Source organism: Protopterus annectens, chromosome 8.part0 (genome assembly GCF_019279795.1).
Source record: "Protopterus annectens isolate FY-2018-M chromosome 8.part0, PAN1.0, whole genome shotgun sequence".
In the NCBI taxonomy this organism is placed as follows: Eukaryota; Metazoa; Chordata; order Ceratodontiformes; family Protopteridae; genus Protopterus; species Protopterus annectens.
Genome location: NC_056741.1, coordinates 1,659,268,956 through 1,659,291,540, shown reverse-complemented (window position 1 = coordinate 1,659,291,540; position 22,585 = coordinate 1,659,268,956). Strand labels below are relative to the sequence as shown.

The 22,585-nt window shown below is 40.0% G+C and overlaps 1 protein-coding gene across 2 annotated transcripts in view; it reads left to right on the top strand.

The window, feature by feature from the left end:
• VSIG2 (V-set and immunoglobulin domain containing 2) overlaps positions 1–22,585 on the top strand; it is an 879,569-nt gene that overhangs the window by 781,963 nt on the left and 75,021 nt on the right. For both annotated transcript variants that reach the window (XM_044081180.1, XM_044081181.1), the window contains exon 5: positions 7,386–7,505. In XM_044081180.1, coding sequence (XP_043937115.1) covers positions 7,386–7,505 — 120 coding nt within the window. The remainder of the gene's footprint in view (positions 1–7,385; positions 7,506–22,585) is intronic.

Sequence of the window (22,585 nt, the reverse complement as noted above, 5' to 3'; positions counted from 1 at the left end):
TTTCAAGTTTAAAGTCAGATAAAAAGTCCAAATTATGCATACAGATACTAGAAGGCAGCCAACTGGATGTATCAGTATTTGAAATTAGAAAAAAGCAGAAAAATATGCAGGTACTACAAAGCCATCAAATACAAATGTACAAATGTGGAGTGTAAACACCGGTGTCAGGGTCTTACATGCTAGTATCTGAGCCACAAAAACCTGATGCAAAACTGTCTTAGTGCAAGACAAAACTGTAGACACTGGCACATGTTCAAAAATACAGACACTGTGATATCAGAGTATAGGCAAAGACAAAGAAATAGGGGGTGCTAAACAAAAGACCAGCACTGGTAGACTTGTTAGAAGAATCTAGAAATGAAGTTGCTCTTAAGAATAGAATAATTAGTACAGCATATAAGATATTTCATGATAACTATAAGAATCGATCAGAGGAGATTAGAAAGGATTGGGAAGAGAGACTGGATAAGCAAGGAGATATATGTATGTCTTCAAATATGCAACAGAGGATAGACGATTTAGAATCATTGCTTGGAAGTGTTTACATAGGTATTTTTATAGCCCAAGTGGACTCCAAAGAATTTTTCCTCAGTTTGACAGCAAATGTTGCAGGTGTGATGAGGAAGAAAGAGATAACTGGGAACATATTTACTGGGAGTGTAATGAGTTGGCAGACTATAAAGATTCCCTGTGACTGCTCTGTCAGAGATTCTGGGTGAGAAGATTGGTGTAATTAACGAAATGATTTTTCTGAGCTATGTTACAGAATAAGAATTGCTTAGACATAGAAAGGTCTTGCTGAGTCTAATTATGGTGGCTGCCAAAAAAGCAATTACTAGAAAATGGAACTCGGACTCTAAACCAACTTTACTAGAAGTAGTGATGATAGTAACAGATATAAAACAACCAGAGCTGGGATCTTTAGAAAAGGAGAGGAGCAAATTACATAGAAAAAATGGGAATTGTGGGAACTCTTCATCGACTTCTCTAAAGATTTCGACATGGTTAACCATTACATCCTAATTAACATTCTTGAATCTCTCTCCTTTGATAACCTAGCCATTAATTGGTTTAGATCTTACCTCAGCAATAGGCAACAGGCAGTTCTCTGGCAAAATCAAATTTCTTCCTTGTTACCTGTCACCATCGGTGTCCCTCAGGGCTCCATTCTTGGACCACTTCTTTTCTCTTTATTCATTAATGATCTCCATTTAGCAGTTCCTCAAGTGACCTGCATTCAATATGCATATGACTCCACCCATATTTGCTCAGCTTCCTCTCCAACTGAACTTTCTTCCCTTACTCAAAACATCTTCAACACGGTAGAAACGTGGTTTACCAAATGTTACCTCCTACTTAATGCCAAAAAAACTAAACTCCTTCTCTTTACTCCCACTACTAGGTCCTCCCCCTTAGACTTCACAATCTCTTCAAATAATGCCACTGTCATCTCACCTGACTCTACTACCAAACTGTTAGGAATAACCATTGACAATAATCTCTCTTTTGATCAACATATTAACAACACCATTAAAATAGTCAACAGAAAAATAGGATCCTTATATAGAATTAAGTCTTTCTTAACCACATCAGCTAGAGCCAAGATCGCTCATTCCCATCTAATTTCAACTCTTCTGTATGCCTCACCTGTTTTTACTAACCTTAAGAAAACTAACCTTAACACACTTGCAACTTGCTACAATAATATTGCCAGATTCGCTACTGGAAATCCCTTTAGAACTCACCACTGTTCTAACCTGCTGCAACTAGACTGGCTGGAATTTCAAAACCATCTGTTAATCCCCCAACTCACTATTGCCCACAAAATACTGTACCAACCCAAATATACCCCTATACTCTCAAAACTTTTAATCCCATATAATAATCTCAACTCCCTTCGCTCTTCTAGTAAACTCATTGCCAGCTTAACAAAGTCTAATAACACAGCTGGTGACTCTCTATTTACTAATATAGCAGGAAGGAGCTGGAATCTGCTACCTAGTGATATAACACTAACTACATCATTGCCACTCTTCAAACAAAAACTCAAAATTTACCTCCAAAGTCACTGGCTATGTCCTTGTAGTAAACCTGACTAATCAACACCTATACCCTGTTTTTCTCCTCTTCTACCTTCTTCCTAATATTTAATAATTAGTCGTGTAACTAAGACTATCACTAAACCAAACTATATTCAATGTATTGCTTAAATCCCTCAAGTCTGATGTAAATTATTGTACTTATCTCTTACTAGAGTGCATCTATTCACCTCTATAAGAAAGATTATGTTCTATGTTAACTTTCTGAAGTGTCTTTGATCTCTGAAATGTTATACTGTATCATATGGTTTTTAATCCTTTTTTACCATGTAATGATATATTTTTTTTTTTGTACACATTTTTGTTTTTTGTTTTTGTTTGTATGTCTGTGGAGCTTTTCTCTCCGGGCCTCTACTGAAAATGGATATATATCCAGCTAGACTAGCCCGGTCAACAAATGTAAAATAATAAATAAATACATACAGGGCAGGAATGAGGTTTAAAAGAAGGCAGGATTTGAATGAGCTATGTAATGGCTAACTTACAATGACTGGATATATTATAAGTCAATCATACCTCTAAACCATACTGAATTCCTCAGTATTTACTGGCTTTGAGGGTAAAATAATGGGGTTCAAGGAATTCCCGATTGACCCCTTCAATTCCATTTTTTTTTCAATTTTTTTTTTAAGGTTGAAGTTGTTGCTGACGTCATCACATGCAGAGTTGTGTGCGATGACATCAGCTTCATGAGGCAGACTGTGGCTTTGGATTGTTTCAGTCTCAAAGGACTTTCAATAACAATCTGGCGAGACAACAAAAAAACTAGCATTTTAAATAGAAAGAAATAAAAGGCATAATAAGTCTGATTTATGTATACTCATGTAGACACTGAATTAAGCATCATACTACCCAATTCTATGACAAAAGTGTGTGTACAGAAAAATCTAAATATAATACTATAGCCAATAACTAAAGTAGAAAAAAAGAAACTCATTTTAAGATGATGTCATGCTTAGTGTGTGTAATAAGTGAGCACTCCATACTTTCAAAAAGGTAAAGATGTGCCATGCCATGTTGTCAAACAAAAATTTCCAGCAGACTGTTTAGCAAATCAGATTTGGAGAAGCCAATGTTTGTAGACGAAGATAAATGACTTTGCATGGAAAGTAAGTCATTACCACTGAGTGTTAGGTTTAGCTAGATTGCACACAGACTGGTTATGACAGTTTCTCTATTGCACTTTGTAAGCACTTACACGAGTGCATGGATAGTGCTATCTCTAACAGAACCAAGATGCTATCCTCCAAAAAAAGGAAGCCAATCTGGTGGCCCCCTGCCATAAACAAACTCTACAACAGAAGAAAGAAACTGTTGCAAAAAAAGAGTAAAATCCCATGATTGAAGGAACTCCATGGTCAGCCTCTGTAAGAAGCTGAGATCCCTCATAAAATCCTCCAAAGCTAGCTCCGAAAACAAAATCACCACTGATTCTAAAGACAACCACAAAGCATTCTATAGCTATGTCAGGAATCTCAATGGCAACACTCAGATCTGCTCTGAGTTACAGCACACTGGCACTAAATATACAAAACCAACTGATATTGCCAACATAAAAACAATTAAAAAAACACTAAAAAAAATAATAAACGACTGTAAAAACCAGGGTCCACCACTCAAGTAGTTTAATAAAACCTCTAGTGCCTCTGCAATAGCCTTCCAAGGAGAATCCTGGCAGACAGGTTCAGTGCTAACTTTACCCCCCCCCTCTCCCCCCTAAAGGCCCCATCTCTATACCGGAAGAATGCAAAGTTCCTATAATCACAGCTGCACAGGTAAAAACCACACTCTCCAAAGCCAAGAGCACAGCATCCATGGGACCAGACAACATCGCAAGCTGCATTCTACATGAACTACAGAATGAACTGGCAACCCACCCAAGCACCATGTTCAATCATAGCCTCACCTCAGGCTTTGTGTCCACTGAATGGTGCACAGCGATGTTTATCCCACTCCACAAAGGAGGAACCACCATGGACCTTGGGAACTACCGCCCCATTAGCCTGATCAGCCTGGTCTGCAAGGCCATGGAACATATCATCATGGAACTTATAAACAAAGACATTGATAATCTCCAAATTCTGGAGCCCACCCAGTTTGGATATGTAAAAGGCAGATCATGTCTCCTAAACCTGATAGACTTCTTTGAAGCAGTCACCAAAGCCGTAGATGAGGGTAAGGTGGTTCACACAGCCTATCTAAATCTCGCCAAGGCTTTCGACACCATCCCCCACTCTGGAATTATACATAAACTCACTAAACTAGGTATAAATCCCTATGTCACAAGATAGGTTGCCAACTGGCTCACTGACAGAACCCACACTGTGAAAGTAGCAGACTCCAAATTCGACTTTAGACCAGGGACAAGTGAAATACCACAGGGTTCAGTTCTGGGTCCTCTCCTGTTTGGTATCTACTTCTCTGAAGTACAGGCTAACACAGAAGGTCTTTGGTTAATGAAGTTCACAGATGACTGCAAACTATGACCCATAATCAAAAGTCATAACAATGTGGGCATCCTACAAAAGGGCCTCACTGAGACAGATGCCTGGTGTCAAAGCGATGGCCTCAAGCTCAATGCCAAAAAGTGCATTGTCATCCCCTTTGATAAAAACGCTGTGCCCATAGGTGGTAGTCTACTTAACACCTAAAGTGTGATAAGAGAACTTGGGACACAGGTGGATAATCGTCTCTCCTTTGATAATCACATTGCTACAGTAGTCAGGAAATCCTTCTACGTGGCACACATCATCACAAAAGGTTTCTCATCCAGGAAAAAAATAGGTCATTGTTCCCCTCTACGCGTCACTCAGATCCATTATAGAGTACAATGCCCCTTTTGGTATGTACCTCACAAGACATATACAACAACTGGAAAGGTCACAGAAATACCTCACAAAGAGGATTACTGGCCTCAAACAGATGCCCTATGCAGACCGTCTCAAAAAACTCCAGCTTTACACCATTGCATATCGCCTACTCAGAGGTGATCTCTGCCTAACATACAAAGCTATATCAAACCCAGAACTGTTTGGACATGCTCTATTTAAAGAAATCCCAATCCCTCTGAGCTACATGCTCTAGGGACCTAAACCTTGTCACCACAATAAACAGAACATGCTGGAGGGATAGATTCCTGTCCCAGAAACTTCCCATACTCTGGAGCAAACTACCTATCTATATCAAACAAAGCTCCTCATTAGCACTCTTCAAGAAAAGTCTTAATGATTGGATGGGAGATAGGAAATTCACCCCGGGGATCACCTCTGTGGCTCTCCTCGACAGGGGCACAGGAAAATAATTTTTCTTGGGTGGCGAAAGCCAGGGTACCTTTTTGGTTAGGCTTATATAGGCCCTGGGAATAGCCTAGTACCTACCTATGAACCTATTTATATTAGCATGTTATAGTTAATCATGTTCACTGTAGTAGGGATGTGTTCTTTTACTGTGAAGTTGTGATTGTGAATCGGAGCAATGAACAAATTCTGACAGTTGTTTAAAGATTTTCTGGGCCAGTGAAAGATCTTATTGGGGCATACCATTTAGGAAATAAATATTACTATGCTCCACAACAAAATTCTTGGACAGGTATGTCATAATCGCCCAGGGTGCTTTGTAAAAATGGTAAGCTCTCAGCTATGAACTCCCATAGAGAAAAGAACATCATTTGTTGCTTGAAATTTTCTAATTAGTGACGATGAAGTTGCCTAAAATGGGCTGCCACAGGATACACGTTTCTAATTTTTTGTTTTTAATTTCATCCAACAGTAGCTTATAACCTTGCTTACACTCTCGCTCACAGCACTTTCAAGGGCAGATGCCATCCATCTAATTCATTTATGTATTTGTTGTTTGTTGATCAAGTTTATAGGCTACTGGTATGTTTTCAAAGAAGACTCAAGGCATATCTCTTAACTGCTCTCAGGGACAAATCCAGACGTAAGCAGGAGCAGTTTTTAAAGTATTATCACTATTACCTTGAGATGTTGATAGAGTAAGGTTATGTAAAATAATGCGAGTTTTCTGAAGTAAAAGAAGTCTGTCTGAAACTCTTATTATGGACATTATTTATTAAGTATAATCCATAAAGAGCTTTTCTTCTAAAATGATTAGTTTTAGGAGGGACAGAGCTGAGTGCTGTGCCAAAATCAAGGACGTTCATTCCTGAGAACTGGGGACTGTTGAGAGGTATGACTCAATGAGGTATTCATACTGAGCAGAGGAAATTTGAACCCAGGGCAAAATCTTTTGATAGGTGCCATCGGCTCCTACTCATGCCTGTACTGTGGGACGTGTTTAATACATACCTCAATCTCTCAGAGCAAGAAATCTGGACAAAGCTAAAAATAATGGTGGGACAAAGGCCTAAAGGTAGAGACAGATTTATTGTTCCTGTAAACTCAAATAGTTGCTAGAACAACAGATTTTGCATTATTATGTATTTTCTGATGGATATAAAGTCTGAAATGCAAATGGCTGCCATTATTTTTATTATTAGTGACTTCAGCCTTCATGTTGGTATTACACAATGCCATTCAAGTGGACAGGGTTACATAATTGTGTATGCCAATTTCATGTTAATCAGTGTCCCAATTGTTAGCCAGTTACACATACTTTTTATGGCATTTTGTCCAGATTTTTGATATTTCTAAGTTGAGAGGTATGTAAGTGATGTATAATGTCTGCAGCTACAAATGTGTTGGCATGCTTTGTAATGTATAATGTTTGCAACTGAGATTGTGTCAGTATGGTCTATTTTCATGTATATAAATGTAATATTGCCTATGTCATACGTGATAATTTAATAAAGATATTTCTTGTTTAAAAAATGCAGACACTGCACAAATAAACACAAAGATTTACCATCCCCATTAGAAAATTAAACCTGAGTGTAAATTCTGGGTATCGCCTCAACCAAAGGTAATTGTAATTTTGTTCTTCAGCTCTAACACCCAACTATTTTCTCAGCTTTTCAACAATACTACTGTCTACTTGAATTCCAGGGAATTAACCTGTATCATAGCAGATAAATTTAGTTCTATAACTGAAACACACAAAAGCATCCAATCTAAGAAAGTCCCAATATAATACAATTCCAGAACAATGTCTTTCAGCATGTTATAGTGATTTTTATGTTATAGTAATACACTATGTCAAAAATTTGCAAAGAAATGTTAAGCTAAAATGTATGATTAATAAACAAAGCAGCATGCTATTCTGTCTTTATTGAAAGGTTAAGACCTTAAGTATTTATTTGTATATTTTTTCATTCTTTACTTTCTGAAGATTTTGCAACAGGAAGCCTTCTACTGAAAAACCTGACAATAGATTTCACAGGGACTTACCAATGTGTGGCCAAGAATACTCTGGGAGAAGAAACATGCAGTCTGTCCATTACAGTCTCATGTAAGTAAGAAATAAGTCATTCTCTTTCACTGAAATAAAATATTCCTTAATTTATCCATGTGTATTATACATGTAAGAACAAAACTGTGAAACAACCAAGGTTAAGTAATAGGAAAGGCTCAGACTACTCATTCACAACCTCCTCAGCTCTGTACATTGCCAACTGTCTTCTGTTTTAAATCATCTGGACAAAGTGACTCTCACCTGTATAGAATGATCTTATTTTTTATTCATATTAATTTTTTATACTAAGGAAATCAGCTTATTTTCATACTTTTATTGAAACGTTTATCAGTTGTGTCATTTCTGTATAAACAAACCAGTAAACAGTCCACTTAACAAAAAAATGTTAATACTTACATGACTGTATATTAGGTTTTATGCACAATGTATCTTTGTACAACAATATACATCTGTTTTAATAATATCAAAAATGCTTGTGCTATATTTTACCATGTATGGCAATATATACTATGCCTTTGCTAATGCATATACAATGCTGACAGCAGCTTATTACTGCAAAGTATGTAAAGGGAGGTGATGTTTTTCTTTAGATCACAGTTGCAGTATTCCAAAGTGATAGGCTATCTCACCAAATAAACTGGATGTCAGGCTGGGGTACCAAATCCAAAATCTTCTAGAGCCATACATCAGATGTGTGATCTAAGCCCATGGGCGTAAGGGTACATAAACTGATGTATGAATGTAAATCCTCAGACTATCTAACTGCCAGTCTGAACATAGGTCTCACTCCCTTCAGTCATTTCTACACATGACCATTGGTATGACTGACCTTCACTAGTTTAGATAAGTGCCCTGTTGGGAAACTTTCTTTGCTTTTCTCAAATGCTTTGCTGTTTACTGATCTTTTGGATGTCTGCTAGGAGGGAAAGTGCAGTTGCGGAAGACAGATTCCCCAAAAGATCTCCACTCCTACTGCCTCTTCTTTGTGCTGCAGAGCAGAACTATAAGAATTGTAAGATCTGTCAGTCCTTTGTCTCTAAGACCTTATGAACATGACTGTCATCTTTTAATTCCTACTTGGAGACACAGAGCCTTAAGCTCCTTGCTCGTGCAAAGATGGCAAAATTGTAAACCCCTGAAATCTTGCCTGTCCAAAAGAAAACAAGCTTAAAAGATATAGGCCTGATATCATGTCTGCACAGTCAGACACAGATGTTTTGGAACCTGTGGTATATCCACTACCCTCTCAGATGCCCGCTATTGCAACCCCAACAGAGGCTGGTATGGCATGTAAGATATGCACATCTGAAATAACTGAAGCTACTATTATTCTTTTTAGAAAGGGCATACCACAGATCCTCATTAGAGAGAATATTCCAGGGCCACTTGCTGAGGTACATCAGGGGTCAAAACCTCCACATTTCAAGAAAGTCAACATTAAATCTAGAGAGAAAAAACAAAGAAAAAAAATGTTTCCTCTACTCAGACATCCAAGGAAAAGGAGTGGATGGATTTTTCACAGGGCCTTTTTTCAGTGTATAATGGTACTCAGGCTACTATCCATTTGCAGGTCTGCTCCCACTACGACTTCTGCTATCACTCCTCAAAAGAGACCCTTACATTCATCTTCTGAGGATGAAGAGGATGAATCAGACTCTGATGAGAACTCCTTGGCTTACTCTTCCCAGATTCACTCACCAGGCCAACTGACTTCTTATTATAAATACTTTCTCCTGATTCCCCTGTTGAAGCTTCATTTGGGAGGAATTATTGTTAATATTATGAAACATTTTTAAAAGGGAATTGAAGCAGATTACTGAGGTTTGATAAGGATACTATAACCTCTTGAAGGTAGGCACATCTGGTCTTACACCTGTGCCTCCTGTTCTAGAGGCCTTCCTTGATGCCTTTGCATTTACTTCCACCACACCTTTCTCACAGCCACCAGCCCCTTAAAGGCCTCATAGATTTTACAAACTACCTGAAGACTTGAAATTTCTGTACAAAAGCTCTGTGGCAGACCCCACTGCACTCTCTATGTCTACAGACAAGCCCTCTAATTTACTACATGCTGCCAGTGGATTTCTTTCTGATAAAGGCAGCAGGACAGAGGACAGATTTACAAGAACAATGTAAAATAATGAAGGACTGTGCACAGATCTTTATTACTTCTGTGCGCAGATACCCAAGAGGTTACCCTGCAAAGCCCACTTCTTTTCCTTGCAGTTAGTCTAGAACTCCTCATAAGGCCAAGAAAATGCTTAGGAATAGACCTCCAGACAAATCTGACAGGGTCTCTAGATCTGGGAGGCCTTCCTGCCCAGACCAGTTTGCCATACTACCCTTTGCCTGCCTCCCCATGGTCCATCCCTCTGCTATCCAAAAGGCTCACCTCTACTTTAAACAGACTGGCTCTTTCTCACTACAGACTCTCCATTATTCAGAGGGTATAGAGAATGACTTGGAAGGAAGACCCCAATTCTATGGCATCTGTTGTCCTCACAATCAGTTAAAGTTGACCCTTTATCATTCAACCTTTTGAAGGCACAATAGAACCAATTCCACCACAGTATGGAGTGAGGGGATTATACTCCAGAATGTTTCTCATTCCAAGAAAAGGATAAGACTGGAGACCTGTCGTGGATCTCTCCACATGCTTCTCAAGGTCTCTTCTTTCAAGATGTTATCTCTACAAACTCTTCTATGATTCATTCTTCTGCAGACATTCCTACTGTATCTGAGTCTAAAGGATGCTACCTCTACATTTCTATTCACCCCTCCTACGGTTTTCAACTCCTTCATCACACTTTTAGTTCTCTGCTTTGGCTTTTGAACTTTCTATAGCTCTCCGAGTTTTCACAAAGTGTCTGAATCCAGTAATAGCTTACTGCAGGACTCTGGAAATCCAGAAATTCCCTTATTTTAATGACATACTAATGCAGGTTTCTTCTCAGCAAGCTCTCTTGATGCATCTCACCTTCACCTTGTCCCTACTTCAGGGTCTGAGATTCACTTTGTATGAGAAAGATACAATAGTACCTATATTCCACTGGTGTCAACATTCCCATCCCCTGGACACCCCAGAAACCTCTTCTACTTTGCTTAAAGAAGGAAACCTTTTTTGGGATTTCACAGATTAATATCAACCTATGTCTGCCTTTCAAAATGCAGACACTGCAATGCAAAATGCACATAGATTCCTCAGACTGTGCATGGGGATCATGTTCTGGCAACATAAGAGTTCAGGGACAATGGCCATCAAATCTAAGATCAGACAGCATCAGCCTGAAAGATATGCAGTCACTAATCCATGCCTGTCTATCTTTTCCCTCTCTTGCAATCCACATCCCAAGTGTGTTCACAAACAATACTACTGTCATGAGGTACATAAACAAGTGGGAGGGTACTCTTTTGACATGGGAGTAGGCCACAAAAACAAACATGTCACTCCAAGTGGGTTACATTCCCTTACAGGAGAATTTTGTCAGGCATTCTAAACAGATCAAAGGAAGATCCCCATGAAATGGCTGCTCAACAGGGAGATTTTCCTAGACCTATGACCCTCATATAGATCTATTTTGTGTCAGTTAACAGCAAACAACTTCCTCTCTTTCGTATTAGGACATACTGTCCTCCAAGCTGTCAAAGCAGATGCAATGCCCTTTTCTTGGAAAGGGATGCTCCTATATGCCTTCCCTCTACTTCCTCTTCTTCTTAAGGTCTTACTTAAGTTTCAAAGAAACAACCCCAATAAAAGAAACCCTAATAAGAACTGGTGACTCCCTTTTGACACAAGCAGCATTTGTTCCCACTTTTCTACCATCTAGCCAAGGGCTATCACCACAAGTTTCACCCCACAGTGGGCTTGCTGACACAATAGAAGGTCTCACTGCTTCACCCCAACTTGTAATCCTTCAACCGGACATTATGGATGATAGGATTATGATCCCTTCTAGACACCATTTTTTCTGAGGACATGCTACAGGTTCTCCAAGAGGTAAGGAAACCTACTACTAAGAAATCTTACATAACTAAAGGGAAAAGATTTACTATCTAGTGTCACGCTCATAAACAGAACCTGGTACAACTGAATACCCTGATGGTCCTCTCTTACTTGTGCAAACTGTTGAAATCTGGACTATCATACTCCTCTATCAAGATACACCTTTTGCCATTTCTGCTTGCCTACCTCTTAGAGCCTCCTCTTCTGTCCAGACTAGAAGTAAAACAGTTTCCAAAAGTTGTACTCCACCTAAACCCTCCTAAGAAAGCTATCTCACCTGCATGGGATCTCAGCTTTATGTTGGAAAAATGTACCCTCCCTCCTTCTGAAACATCGGCCTCTGTCTTTCTCAAATTCTTTACTTGGAAAATCATTCTTCTAGTAGGCCTTACCTCAGCTAGGCAAGTTTTTGAACAACAGACCTTTATGTCACCCCCCCTTCCTTGTTTTTCATAACTACAATATGTCTTTGAGTGCCAGTCACTTTTTTATACATAAAGTGATAAATGAGCTTTCCCTCAATCAGACCATAACATTTCTTCCCACTTTCTTCTCTAATCCATAAAATAAGATAGAGAGGATTTTACATTCTCTTGATGTGCAGAGACAACTCAGATTCTATCTGGATAAGATTAAGGATATCCACAACTCTGACGAATTGTTTAGTTCTTGCCAAGATCCCAAGGTAGAAGCCAGTTTCTAAGCAAACTATTGCTAACTGCAGTTTTAAATCAATTACCTTTGCTACACTGAATATGGTAAATCCTTACCTGCTACAGCAAAGGCAAAGGCTACTAGAGTAGTAGCCTTATCTGGAGCTTTTTACAAGGGGATTGACTGGAGAGTCATCCTAGAAGCAGCTACATGGTCTTCTGTGCATACCTTCTCTGCATTATTGGAGAGTTCTCCAGTTTCTGATCTCACCACCCTCCACACTTTCTAAACTTTGGAAATCACCCAACAGTTCGGAATACTGTAAAAGGGATCTAAGGAAGGACATTGTACAGCTGTTTAAGAACTTAACCATTACAGTAGATGTCCTACAGGACACTATTGCAGTATGTTTTCCCACCTTGTCTTACACCTTAAATTATGATTCTTTTCTTCTCCCTATGAACCAAGGTGGACCTCTGTATTTCTGCCTCTCCCCTTTTAGCTAATGATTTTGTTTTGCTATTCAGGTCTCTACAGGCTTCCTGGCTTGGAGATAGTTTGAGGATTTGTGCTCATGCATCTACCTATATACCCTTACATCCACAGGCTTAGAGCATACATTGGGCATATGGCTCTGTGGAAGGTTTTGGCTTTTGGTCCCTGGCTGGACTTCAGTTTTATTTGGTGAGATAACCCAACAGTTTGGAATACCGCAGCAGTATTGGATATCTACTGTTATGGTAATAAGCTCTTGCACAACTGTACTTTCTGAAACCCACTGAAAATAGGAACTTTTGCACAGTTAGACCATCCCAAGAAGAAAATACAAATTAAATAAATAAATAAATCTGGTAAGTGATCTAGCAGGCACTACATCTGAAGTGTGTGAGGGTGAAAGTGGAAGCTCCACTGCAAGGGTCTTGGCTTTGTAAATAAATATATATATTTTTGAGATAGATCAACAAGAAGTCCCAAGATCTTCCAAACCTCCAGAACTCACATTTCTGGATTAGAGAGTGTGAAACCACATTACAGGGATTATATCTTTACACTCCATAGCTCTTAACCTTGCATCTTCATAATGGGGAACACTACCTCTCATTATGTTCACAGGTTCATAGGTTGGTACTGGGCTATCAGCCCTAGGGCCTATACAAGCCTAGCTATAACAATTCTCTGGCTATTTCTTCCTACACTATTTACTTCCCTGGCCCCTGTCTAGCAGGGTGACTGACGTGATCCCCGGGGTGAATTTCCTTTCTCCCATCCAATCTTCAAGGTTCCTTTTGAAGAGGGCCAAAGAGGCACTCTGCTTGACATGCATGGGCAATCTATTCCAGAGTCTGGGGAGTCTCTGGGTCAGGAACCTATCCCTCCAGCATGTTTTGTTTATTGTGATGACAAGGTTTAGATCCCTGGAGCGTGTGGCACTGAGGGATTAGGATTTCTTTAAGTGTAGCATGTCCAACAGCTCTGGGTTTGACATGGCCTTGTATGTTAAGCAGAGATCGCCTCTGGGTAGACGATATGTGACAGAGTATAGCTGGAGTTTTTTAAGGCGGTCAGTGTAGGGCATCTGCTTTAGGCCTGTGATTCTTTTAGTGAGGTATTTCTGCGGCCTTTCCAGTTGTTGCAGATGTCTTGAGAGGTACATACCAAACGGGGTGTTGTATTCTATAATGGGTCTAATGAGAGATGAGTGGGACAATGACCTCCTTTTTTCTGGATGAAGAGCCCTTAGTGATGAGGTGTGCCACATAGAAGGATTTCTTGACTGTTGTGGTGATGTGGGTATCGAAGGTGAGACCACTGTCCACCTGTGTCCCTATGTCTCTTATCACACTTTCGGTGTTTCGTGTACTGCCACCAATATGGTAATTCATGGGTACATGTTTTTTTTCCCAAAGGGGATAACTATACATTTCTCGGCATTGAGCTTGAGCCCATGGCTCTGGCACCAAGCATCTGTTTCTGTAAGGCCCTTTTGTAGAGTATCCACATCATTTGGGGATTCAATAATGGCTCCCAGTTTGCAGTCATCTGCGAACTTTGTTATTGAGAGTCCCTCAGTGCTGGCCTGTACTTCAGAGAAGTAGATGCCAAACAAGAGCGGTCCCAGGACTGAACCCTGAGGTACTCCACTTGTCACTTGTGTGGAGCTGGATTTGGAGTCGGCTACTTTTACAGTGTGGGTTCTATCAGTAAGCCAGTTAGCAACCCATTGGGTGATGTAGGGATTAGTGACAGTGACTGTGCAGTGACAGAGACCTGGTTCAAGGCTCCAGAGAGTACCCCTGCATTACCAGGCTATAATTCATACCACACCTTTCGGCCACCTAACCTGGACCGAAACACTAAAGGTGGAGGCGTGTCCATATTCATTAATGATATCCACACCTCCAGGCTAGTTGCTCAGCATAATGCATCCGAGATTATCCAAGTGCAACTAACTCTGGGCAAGACCGCAATCCAAATTGTAGCTTGCTACAGATCCCCCACCTTGCCCCAGGATTCCCACTTCTTAGTTCTTAATACACTGGAAAATATTAGGGTACAACCTAACACCCTAATAATGGGTGATTTCAACTACCCTACCATTAACTGGGAAAACTACTCATGTACCAACTCTTGTGCTCAACATTTTCTGGAATTCATAAATTCCAATGCCATGGATCAACTTATACACACCCCCACCAGGGGCAGCAATATCCTAGACCTGGTTATTACCAACATGGGCAACCGGTGCTCTACATCAGAGGTCAATTCCTCGTTGGTCAGATCCGACCATAAGCTAATCACCCTAGACATCCACATCCCTCCCCCACCCCCCATTAGGGAAACCACAGTAAAAAATTTCTCCAAAGCCAACTTTACGCTTCTTAAGACAGAAGTGGCAAACTTCACGACACCCATGCTGATGGACAATAGAGGTATGACTGCTGAATCCTACACAAATGCACTTTATAAGCACTTACATGAGTGCATGGATCGTGCAATCCCTAACAGAACCAAGATGCTATCCTCCAAAAAAGAAACCAATCTGGTGGTCCCCTGCCATAAACAAACTCTACAACAGAAGAAAGAAACTGTTGCAAAAAAGAGTAAAAATCCCATGATTGGAGAAACTCCCTGGTCAGCTTCAATAAGAAGCTGAGATCCCTCCTAAAATCCTCCAAAGCTAGTTATGAAAACAAAATCGCCTCTGTCTCTAAAGACAACCACAAAGCATATGTCAAGAATCTCAATGGCAACACTCAGATCTGCTCTGAGTTACAGCACAATGACACTAAATATACAGAACCAACGGATATTGCCAACATCCTGGCAGATAGGTTCAGTGCTAACATTACCCCTCTGTCATCCCCTAGAGGGCCCATCTCTATACTGGAAGAATGCAAAGTTCCTATAATCACGGCTGCACAGGTAAAAAACACACTATCCAAAGCCAAGAACACAGCATCCATGGGACCTGACGACATCCCAGGCTGTGTTCTACATGAACTACAGAACAAACTGGCACCCCACCTAAGTACCATGTTCAATCATAGCCTCACCTCAGGCTATGTGCCCACTGAATGGTGCACAGCGACAGTTATCCCACTCCACAAAGGGGGGGCCACCACAGACCCCGGAAACTACCGCCCCATTAGCCTAACGAGCCTGGTCTGCAAGACTATGGAGCGTATCATCATGGAACTTATAAACAATGACATTTGTAATCTCCAAACTCAGGACCCCACCCAGTATGGGTTTGTAAAAGGCAGATCATGTCTCCTAAACCTGATAGACTTCTTTGAAGCAGTCACCAAAGCCGCAGATGAGGGTAAGGTGGTTCACACAGCCTACCTAGATTTCACCAAGGCTTTTGACACCATCCCCCACTCTGGAATTATAGATAAACTCACTAAACTAGGTATAAATCCCTATGTTACAAGATGGGTTGCCAACTGGCTCACTGACAGAACCCACACTGTGAAAGTAGCAGACTCTAAATCCAGTTTCAGACCAGTGACAAGTGGAGTACCACAGGGTCCAGTCCTGGGTCCTCTCCTGTTTGGTATCTACTTCTCTGAAGTACAGGCCAACACAGAAGGTCTTTGGCTAATGAAGTTCACAGATGACTGCAAACTAGGAGCCATAATCAAAACTACAAAAGATGTGGACATCCTACAAAGGGTCTTGCTGAGACAGATGCCTGGTGTCAAAGCCATGGCCTCAAGCTCAATGCCAAAAAGTGCATTGTCATTCCTTTAGGTACTAACTCAGTGCCCATGAACTACTACATAGGTGGTAGTCTACTTAACACCAAAAGTGTGATAAGAGACCTTGGGACACAGGTGGACAGTAGTCTCTCCTTTGATAATCACATCACCACAGTAGTCAGGAAATCCTTCTATGTGGCACACCTCATCACAAAAGGTTTCTCATCCAGGAAAAAAGAGGTCATTGTTCCCCTCTACTCGTCATTCATTAGACCCATTATAGAGTACAATGCCCCTTTTGGTATGTACCTCACAAGATATCTACAACAACTGGAAAGGCCGCAGAAATACCTCACAAAGAGGATTACTGGCCTCAAAGAGATGCCCTATGCAGACCGTCTCAAAAAACTGCAGCTTTACTCCGTTGCATATCGCCTACTCAGAGGCGATCTTTGCCTAACACACAAAGCTATGTCAAACCCAGAGCTTTTAGACATGCTCCACTTAAAGAAATCCCAATCCCTACGAGCTACACACTCTAGGGACCTAAACCTCATCACCACAATAAACAGAACATGTTGGAGGGATAGATTCCTGTCCCAGAGAGTTTCCATACTCTGGAACAAACTACCTATCTATATCAAACAAAGCTCCTCATTAGCACTGTTCAAGAAAAATCTTGATGACTGGATAGGAGATAGGAAATTCACCCCGGGGATCACTTCTGTGGCTCTGCTCGACAGTGGCACAGGAAAATAATTTTCTTGGGGGGCGAAAGCCAGGGTACCTTTGGCTAGGCTTATATAGGCCCTAGGGCCAATAGCCTCGTACCTACCTATGAACCTATGAACCTATTAAAGCCCAGCTTAGTAAGTATGTCTATAATTCCAGAGTGGGGGATGGTGTCAAAGGCCTTGGCAAGGTCTAGATAGGCTGTGTGGACCACCTTACCTTTGTCCATGGCTCTGGAGACTGATTTGAAGAAGTCAATCAGGTTCAGGAGACAAGATCGTCCCTTCACGAATCCAAACTGGGTGGGGTCCAGTGTTTGAAGGTTGCCAATGTCTTTGCTTATAAGTTCCATGACAATATGCTCCATGGCCTTGCAGATAAGGCTTGTCAGACTGATGGGATGGTAGTTTCCAGGATCCAAGGTGGATCCTCCCTTGTGGAGTGGGATAACTGTAGCTCTGCACCACTCAGTGGGCACGAAACCTGAGGTGAGGCTATGATTAAACATGACTCTTAGGTGAGGTGCCAGTTTATATTGTAGTTCATGTAGTACACAGTCCGGGATGTCATCTGGTCCTATGGATGCTGTATTCTTAGCTTTGGAGAGTGCATTTTATTACCTGTGTGGCCGTTATTACCGGAATTTGGCAATCTTCTGGTATTGAGATGGGCCATTTAGGGGGTGAGAGGGGGGTGAAGTTGGCACTGAATCGATCTGCCAGGATATTGGCAATACCCATGGGATCAGTATATTTAATGCCATTCTGTTTTAGCTCAGAGCAGATCTGAGCACTGCCATTTAGATTTTTGACATAGTTATAGAATGTCTTGTGGTTGTCTTTGGAATCTTTGGCAAATTTATTTTCGTAACTAGCATTGGGGGATTTTATGAGGGATCTCAGTTTCTTACTGAGGCTGGTAAGGAAGTTTTTTGCATCCTGGGATTTTCCTCTTTTCTGCAACAGTTTCTTCCTTTTGTTGTAAAGTTTGTTTATGGCAGGGGACCACCAGATTGGCTTCCTTTTTTTGGATGAGAGCATCTTGGTTCTATTTGGGATGGCACAATTCATGCATGAGTGGATGTGCTCGTACAGTGCCTTAGTGTAGGATTCTGCAGTTGAACTTTCAGTTCCCGTCTGTATGGGTGTCATGAAGTTTGTCACTTCTGACTTAAGTAGCATGAAGTTGGCTTTGGAGAAGTTTTTTATGGAGATTTCCTTACTGGGGGGTGGGAATGGGATGTGGATGTTAAGGGTGATTAGCTTATGGTCAGACCTGACTAACAAGGGGGTGACCATACATGTGGAGCATCAATTTCCCATGTTGGTAATGACTGTGCTAGATAAATGCAGAAAACTTCCCAATAACTTCATCTTTGAAGATCAGCAGATGCTTAAATGTCACTTTAAGTTAGCCACTTTATAATCCACCTGCCATGACTGAAATGACACTTGTAAATGATAACTATGTACACAAAGAAACAGTTAATCACTTTGTCATCACATGCTAGGACTGAAGTAACACTTGTTAATGATGACCATGCACATGAAGGGACAGTTAGCCACTTTATAATCCATGCTAACTACTTCCAGACTCCTGTGTTGATTGGCTGAGTACAGCTGTCACATAACCTTCCTGATCACATGTCCAGCCTCCTGCTGTTTATTGGCTGAGTGCAGCTATCACATAACCTTCCTGATCAGATGTCTAGCCTTTGCTGTTGATTGGCTGAGTACAACTGTCACATAACCTTCTGATCACATGTCCAGCTTCCTGCTGTTGATTAGCTGAGTACAACTGTCTCATAACTTTCCAGGTCAAATGTCCAGCCTCCTGCTGCTTATTGGTTGAGTGCAGCTGTCACATAACCTTCCTGATCACATGTCCAGCCTCCTAACTGATTTTAGGCTGTTAGTAGATATGCAAATCTTGTTATCCCTATTAAACCAAAAATTAATTTGATTTTATATTGACAATGTTAGTTAATCATTTCCCTTTTATTAATTTATATATAAGATCAAAATCAGGTGAATTTATTTTCACGCTGTTAGAGATTTCCCTTTTTGCTGCACCATGACTGAGTTTCATATGCCTGCAAACCAGGGTAATGATGACCACCCTCTAGAAGATTTAACATTCCAAACAGGATACAACTGAGAGAAGGAAAATAAAGTTGTTAAATTTCCCCTCAGCACTTATTGTTACTTGGGGATATAAACTTTCAGTCTACTTTACAATTCTATCCAACTCTTGAGGTGAAAACTCCTTGAGAAGATTCTGGGACTGATTTATGACTAAGGAATGCAGGTGTAGACCTTGCAGGAAACCTTCTTTTCAGGCCTGATCTATACAAACCATTTCTTGATAAACACAAGAGGTTTGATCCTTAAGTAAGGAATGAGCACACACACACACACACACACACACACACACACACACACACACACACACACACACTGATCATATATGACAGTCCCTGTTTTTGAATTGCAGAACCTCATTTTAACAGACTGACACTTGTTTAGCCTTATTCTGCAAACTGCCTCTTGTCAGCCCTGTGTGTGCTGATGGCTGACCATGAAGACACATCTGGGAATCTAGCACTTTTTATCCTGAATCCTGAATCTACTGAAGTTCTTATTTCTGAAATCACAGTTTATCTGACAGCCGGTTTCTGTAGCTGTTTTGAAATTCTAGGTGACTTAACAGTGCCTCCCTCATTCATCTCATATTTTTCCTCTCCTAAGCCCCAAATGGTGGTAAAGCATGTTTTATTTTTCTCCTAGATTTGCTCTCTAAATCTAATGTGAAAGAGTTTTGTTTTAATGCTTGGATGACAAAAAAGCGACAGAGTCAGTATCAAAGAAGAGGAAACCTCACCCACTGTACCAAGTTTGCAGGAAATCTCAATAATCAAGCATTGTAAAGTCATGGAGAAAATTGCAGGTGTCAAGTGAAGAGGACTTGTAAAAATATTGAAGTCTAGACTCACTCAAATGAGACTAGCATGCCCTCTTAGTCGGGAACATATGATGGCAAGTATCTACTAGTTTCAATGTGTCAGATTTTCAGATATGTTCAAGGCCTCATTAGAGGTCATTGGAAGGCCTATTTCATGAACTCAAGGTCATATAGACTTTATTTCCAAATCACTGGTCTACTTGACTTTTTGAATTGTTTTAATGATTCAGCTGATCTATTTCCAAGCGCTGCCTTGTTCTAAGGTCTACCAATTCTGTGTTAAAAAAATATTTTCCTTTTTGTCATGATTATTTATAAAAATGTCTATCTGTATAGATATAGATATAGATATAGATTAACAAATTCTAAATTAACATATTCCATATTAACAAATTAATTGTAGCTACGCTAGTTTTTGAAAATCACATTCTTGATGTGAGTTGAAGGACATTATCATTTAAACATTTATAAGCCCAGATTAAGTCACCCCTGCAAAGATGGTATTACATAGAATGTAACTTCAGGTATATCAGTATACCTTCATGTCTAATCCTGCTACTTGGCAATATCTTCCTTGTACAAAATCACTGTATTCTTTCCATATTTTTATATCAACTGGCACATAGGTACTCAGACCTGACCTATGCTCAATTACAGGTCTAGTAAGCCCCTTAAAAACAATGGAATTAGTTCATCTTTGTTTGTATAGGCTATTGTTTGTAAAACGGTTTTATTAGTGCTGGAGCATCCTCTACTCACCAGATTAATATGACAATAAAGTTCAGTGTATTTGTTATCATAACTCCAAGATCCTTGGTCTGATCACTCAAATGGAAAGTCCTACTCTGATGCATAGGATTACTTACTATTAATGGAACCCAAATGTATTCCCTGCATTTCCTGCTGTCAATGCCAACTTAGATTTTTTATTGACACCCAAATGGTCAAATAAACCAGCACTGACTATTGAATATTTGATTTGGTCCCCAGACTTTTTGGCATCATCAACATTTTTTCTCCTTACTTTTTTACTAGTTGACATTGTTGACTTGAAGACATTAAGCAAAAATGGTCCCAAAACTGAACTGTAATTTCTTTTATGCTTGCTCTAAGTTCTCTGTTTTGTGATCAAGCTGCAATCCACAAATACAAAGTATTGTTTCTAGTTCCAATATTGGAGAGCCATAATGATGACTATATGTGGGACCACATCAAATAATTTGGCCAGCTCAAGGAATATGATGTCAACAGGAATACTTCCATCATACATCCTTAACTTCAATGTAAAATGAGAATGAACAGGTCATACAAGATCTTCCTTGCATAAATTATGCTGATTTTGTATCAGGAAGTAAAATGTTTGAAATCTGCATAAAATGTAATTGTAATCTGTCAAAGTATTTTCCAATAATACTTGCAAGATTAATTGATGTTTAATTATCTGATGAACTAATCTCACCACCTCTCTATATTGGTGTAATATTAGAACACACTCATTTTTCAAACAGTGTTGGGAAAGAAATGTTAAGCTTTCACAAATAGAATTCCTTACTTGAAAGATAAAGTAGCCATTAAGGTTATTGATAGCTGCTGCTGTGTTCTTATTTGTTTTATTTAATACGTCTTTAATCCATTCAGATTAAATTAAAGGCAGACACTAAATGTATTAACATCTGACTGATGGGGCTACTATCAGGGACGCCCTCATTTCCAGAAAATGATTTTGCAAGCTTCTAAAGTATTTCAGTCAAATTAGTTATGCTTTGCTTATCTTTCAGTACAAAATGGAGGTATTTACTGTTATAACCCACTCTATGCTTGTAAAATTAGTTCTTGTTATCTTAAGTGTACCTGGCAAAATTATATCCATACCTCCTTTTTGCTTTAGCAATTTGTATGTAAATAAATGAAAACTTCCCTAATATATACTAATATTCATTTTAAACTTCCCTAATAGATACTTATATTAATTTTAGACAGCCTTGTCTTCAAGTCTTCGTGCAACATACATAGAAATGTGACCACCTGTACTGTTTTCCTGATGTTATAGTATCCTTCACAACCTTTTATTGCATTCTGAGGTACTCCTTCATAGGTGTGTACTAGGCTAATGGCCCTGGAGCCTTTACAAGCCTAGCCCATAGGATTACCCTGGCATTGTGCCACCTGACCTTAGTTCCCAGTGCCTCTGTCAAGTAAAGCCACTGGAGTCATCTCCAGGGTGAATTTTCTAATTCCCATCCACTCATCAAGATTTCTGTTGAAGATGGCCAGTGAGTTGCTCTGCTTGACATGTATGGGAAGTCTATTCCATAGCACGGGCAGTCTCTGGGTTATGAACCTGCCCTTCCAGCATATTCTGTTGATTGTGGCAATGAGGTTGAGGTCTCTGGAGTGTGTGGTGTGGAGGGATTGGGATTTCCTTAGATGTAGAATTTCTAACAGAGCTGGGTCAGACATGGCTTTGTAAGTCAAGCAGTGATTGCCTCTAAGTAGGCGATATGAGACAGAGAATAGTTGCAGTTTTATGAGTCTGTCCATATAGGACAAATGTTTAAGGCCTA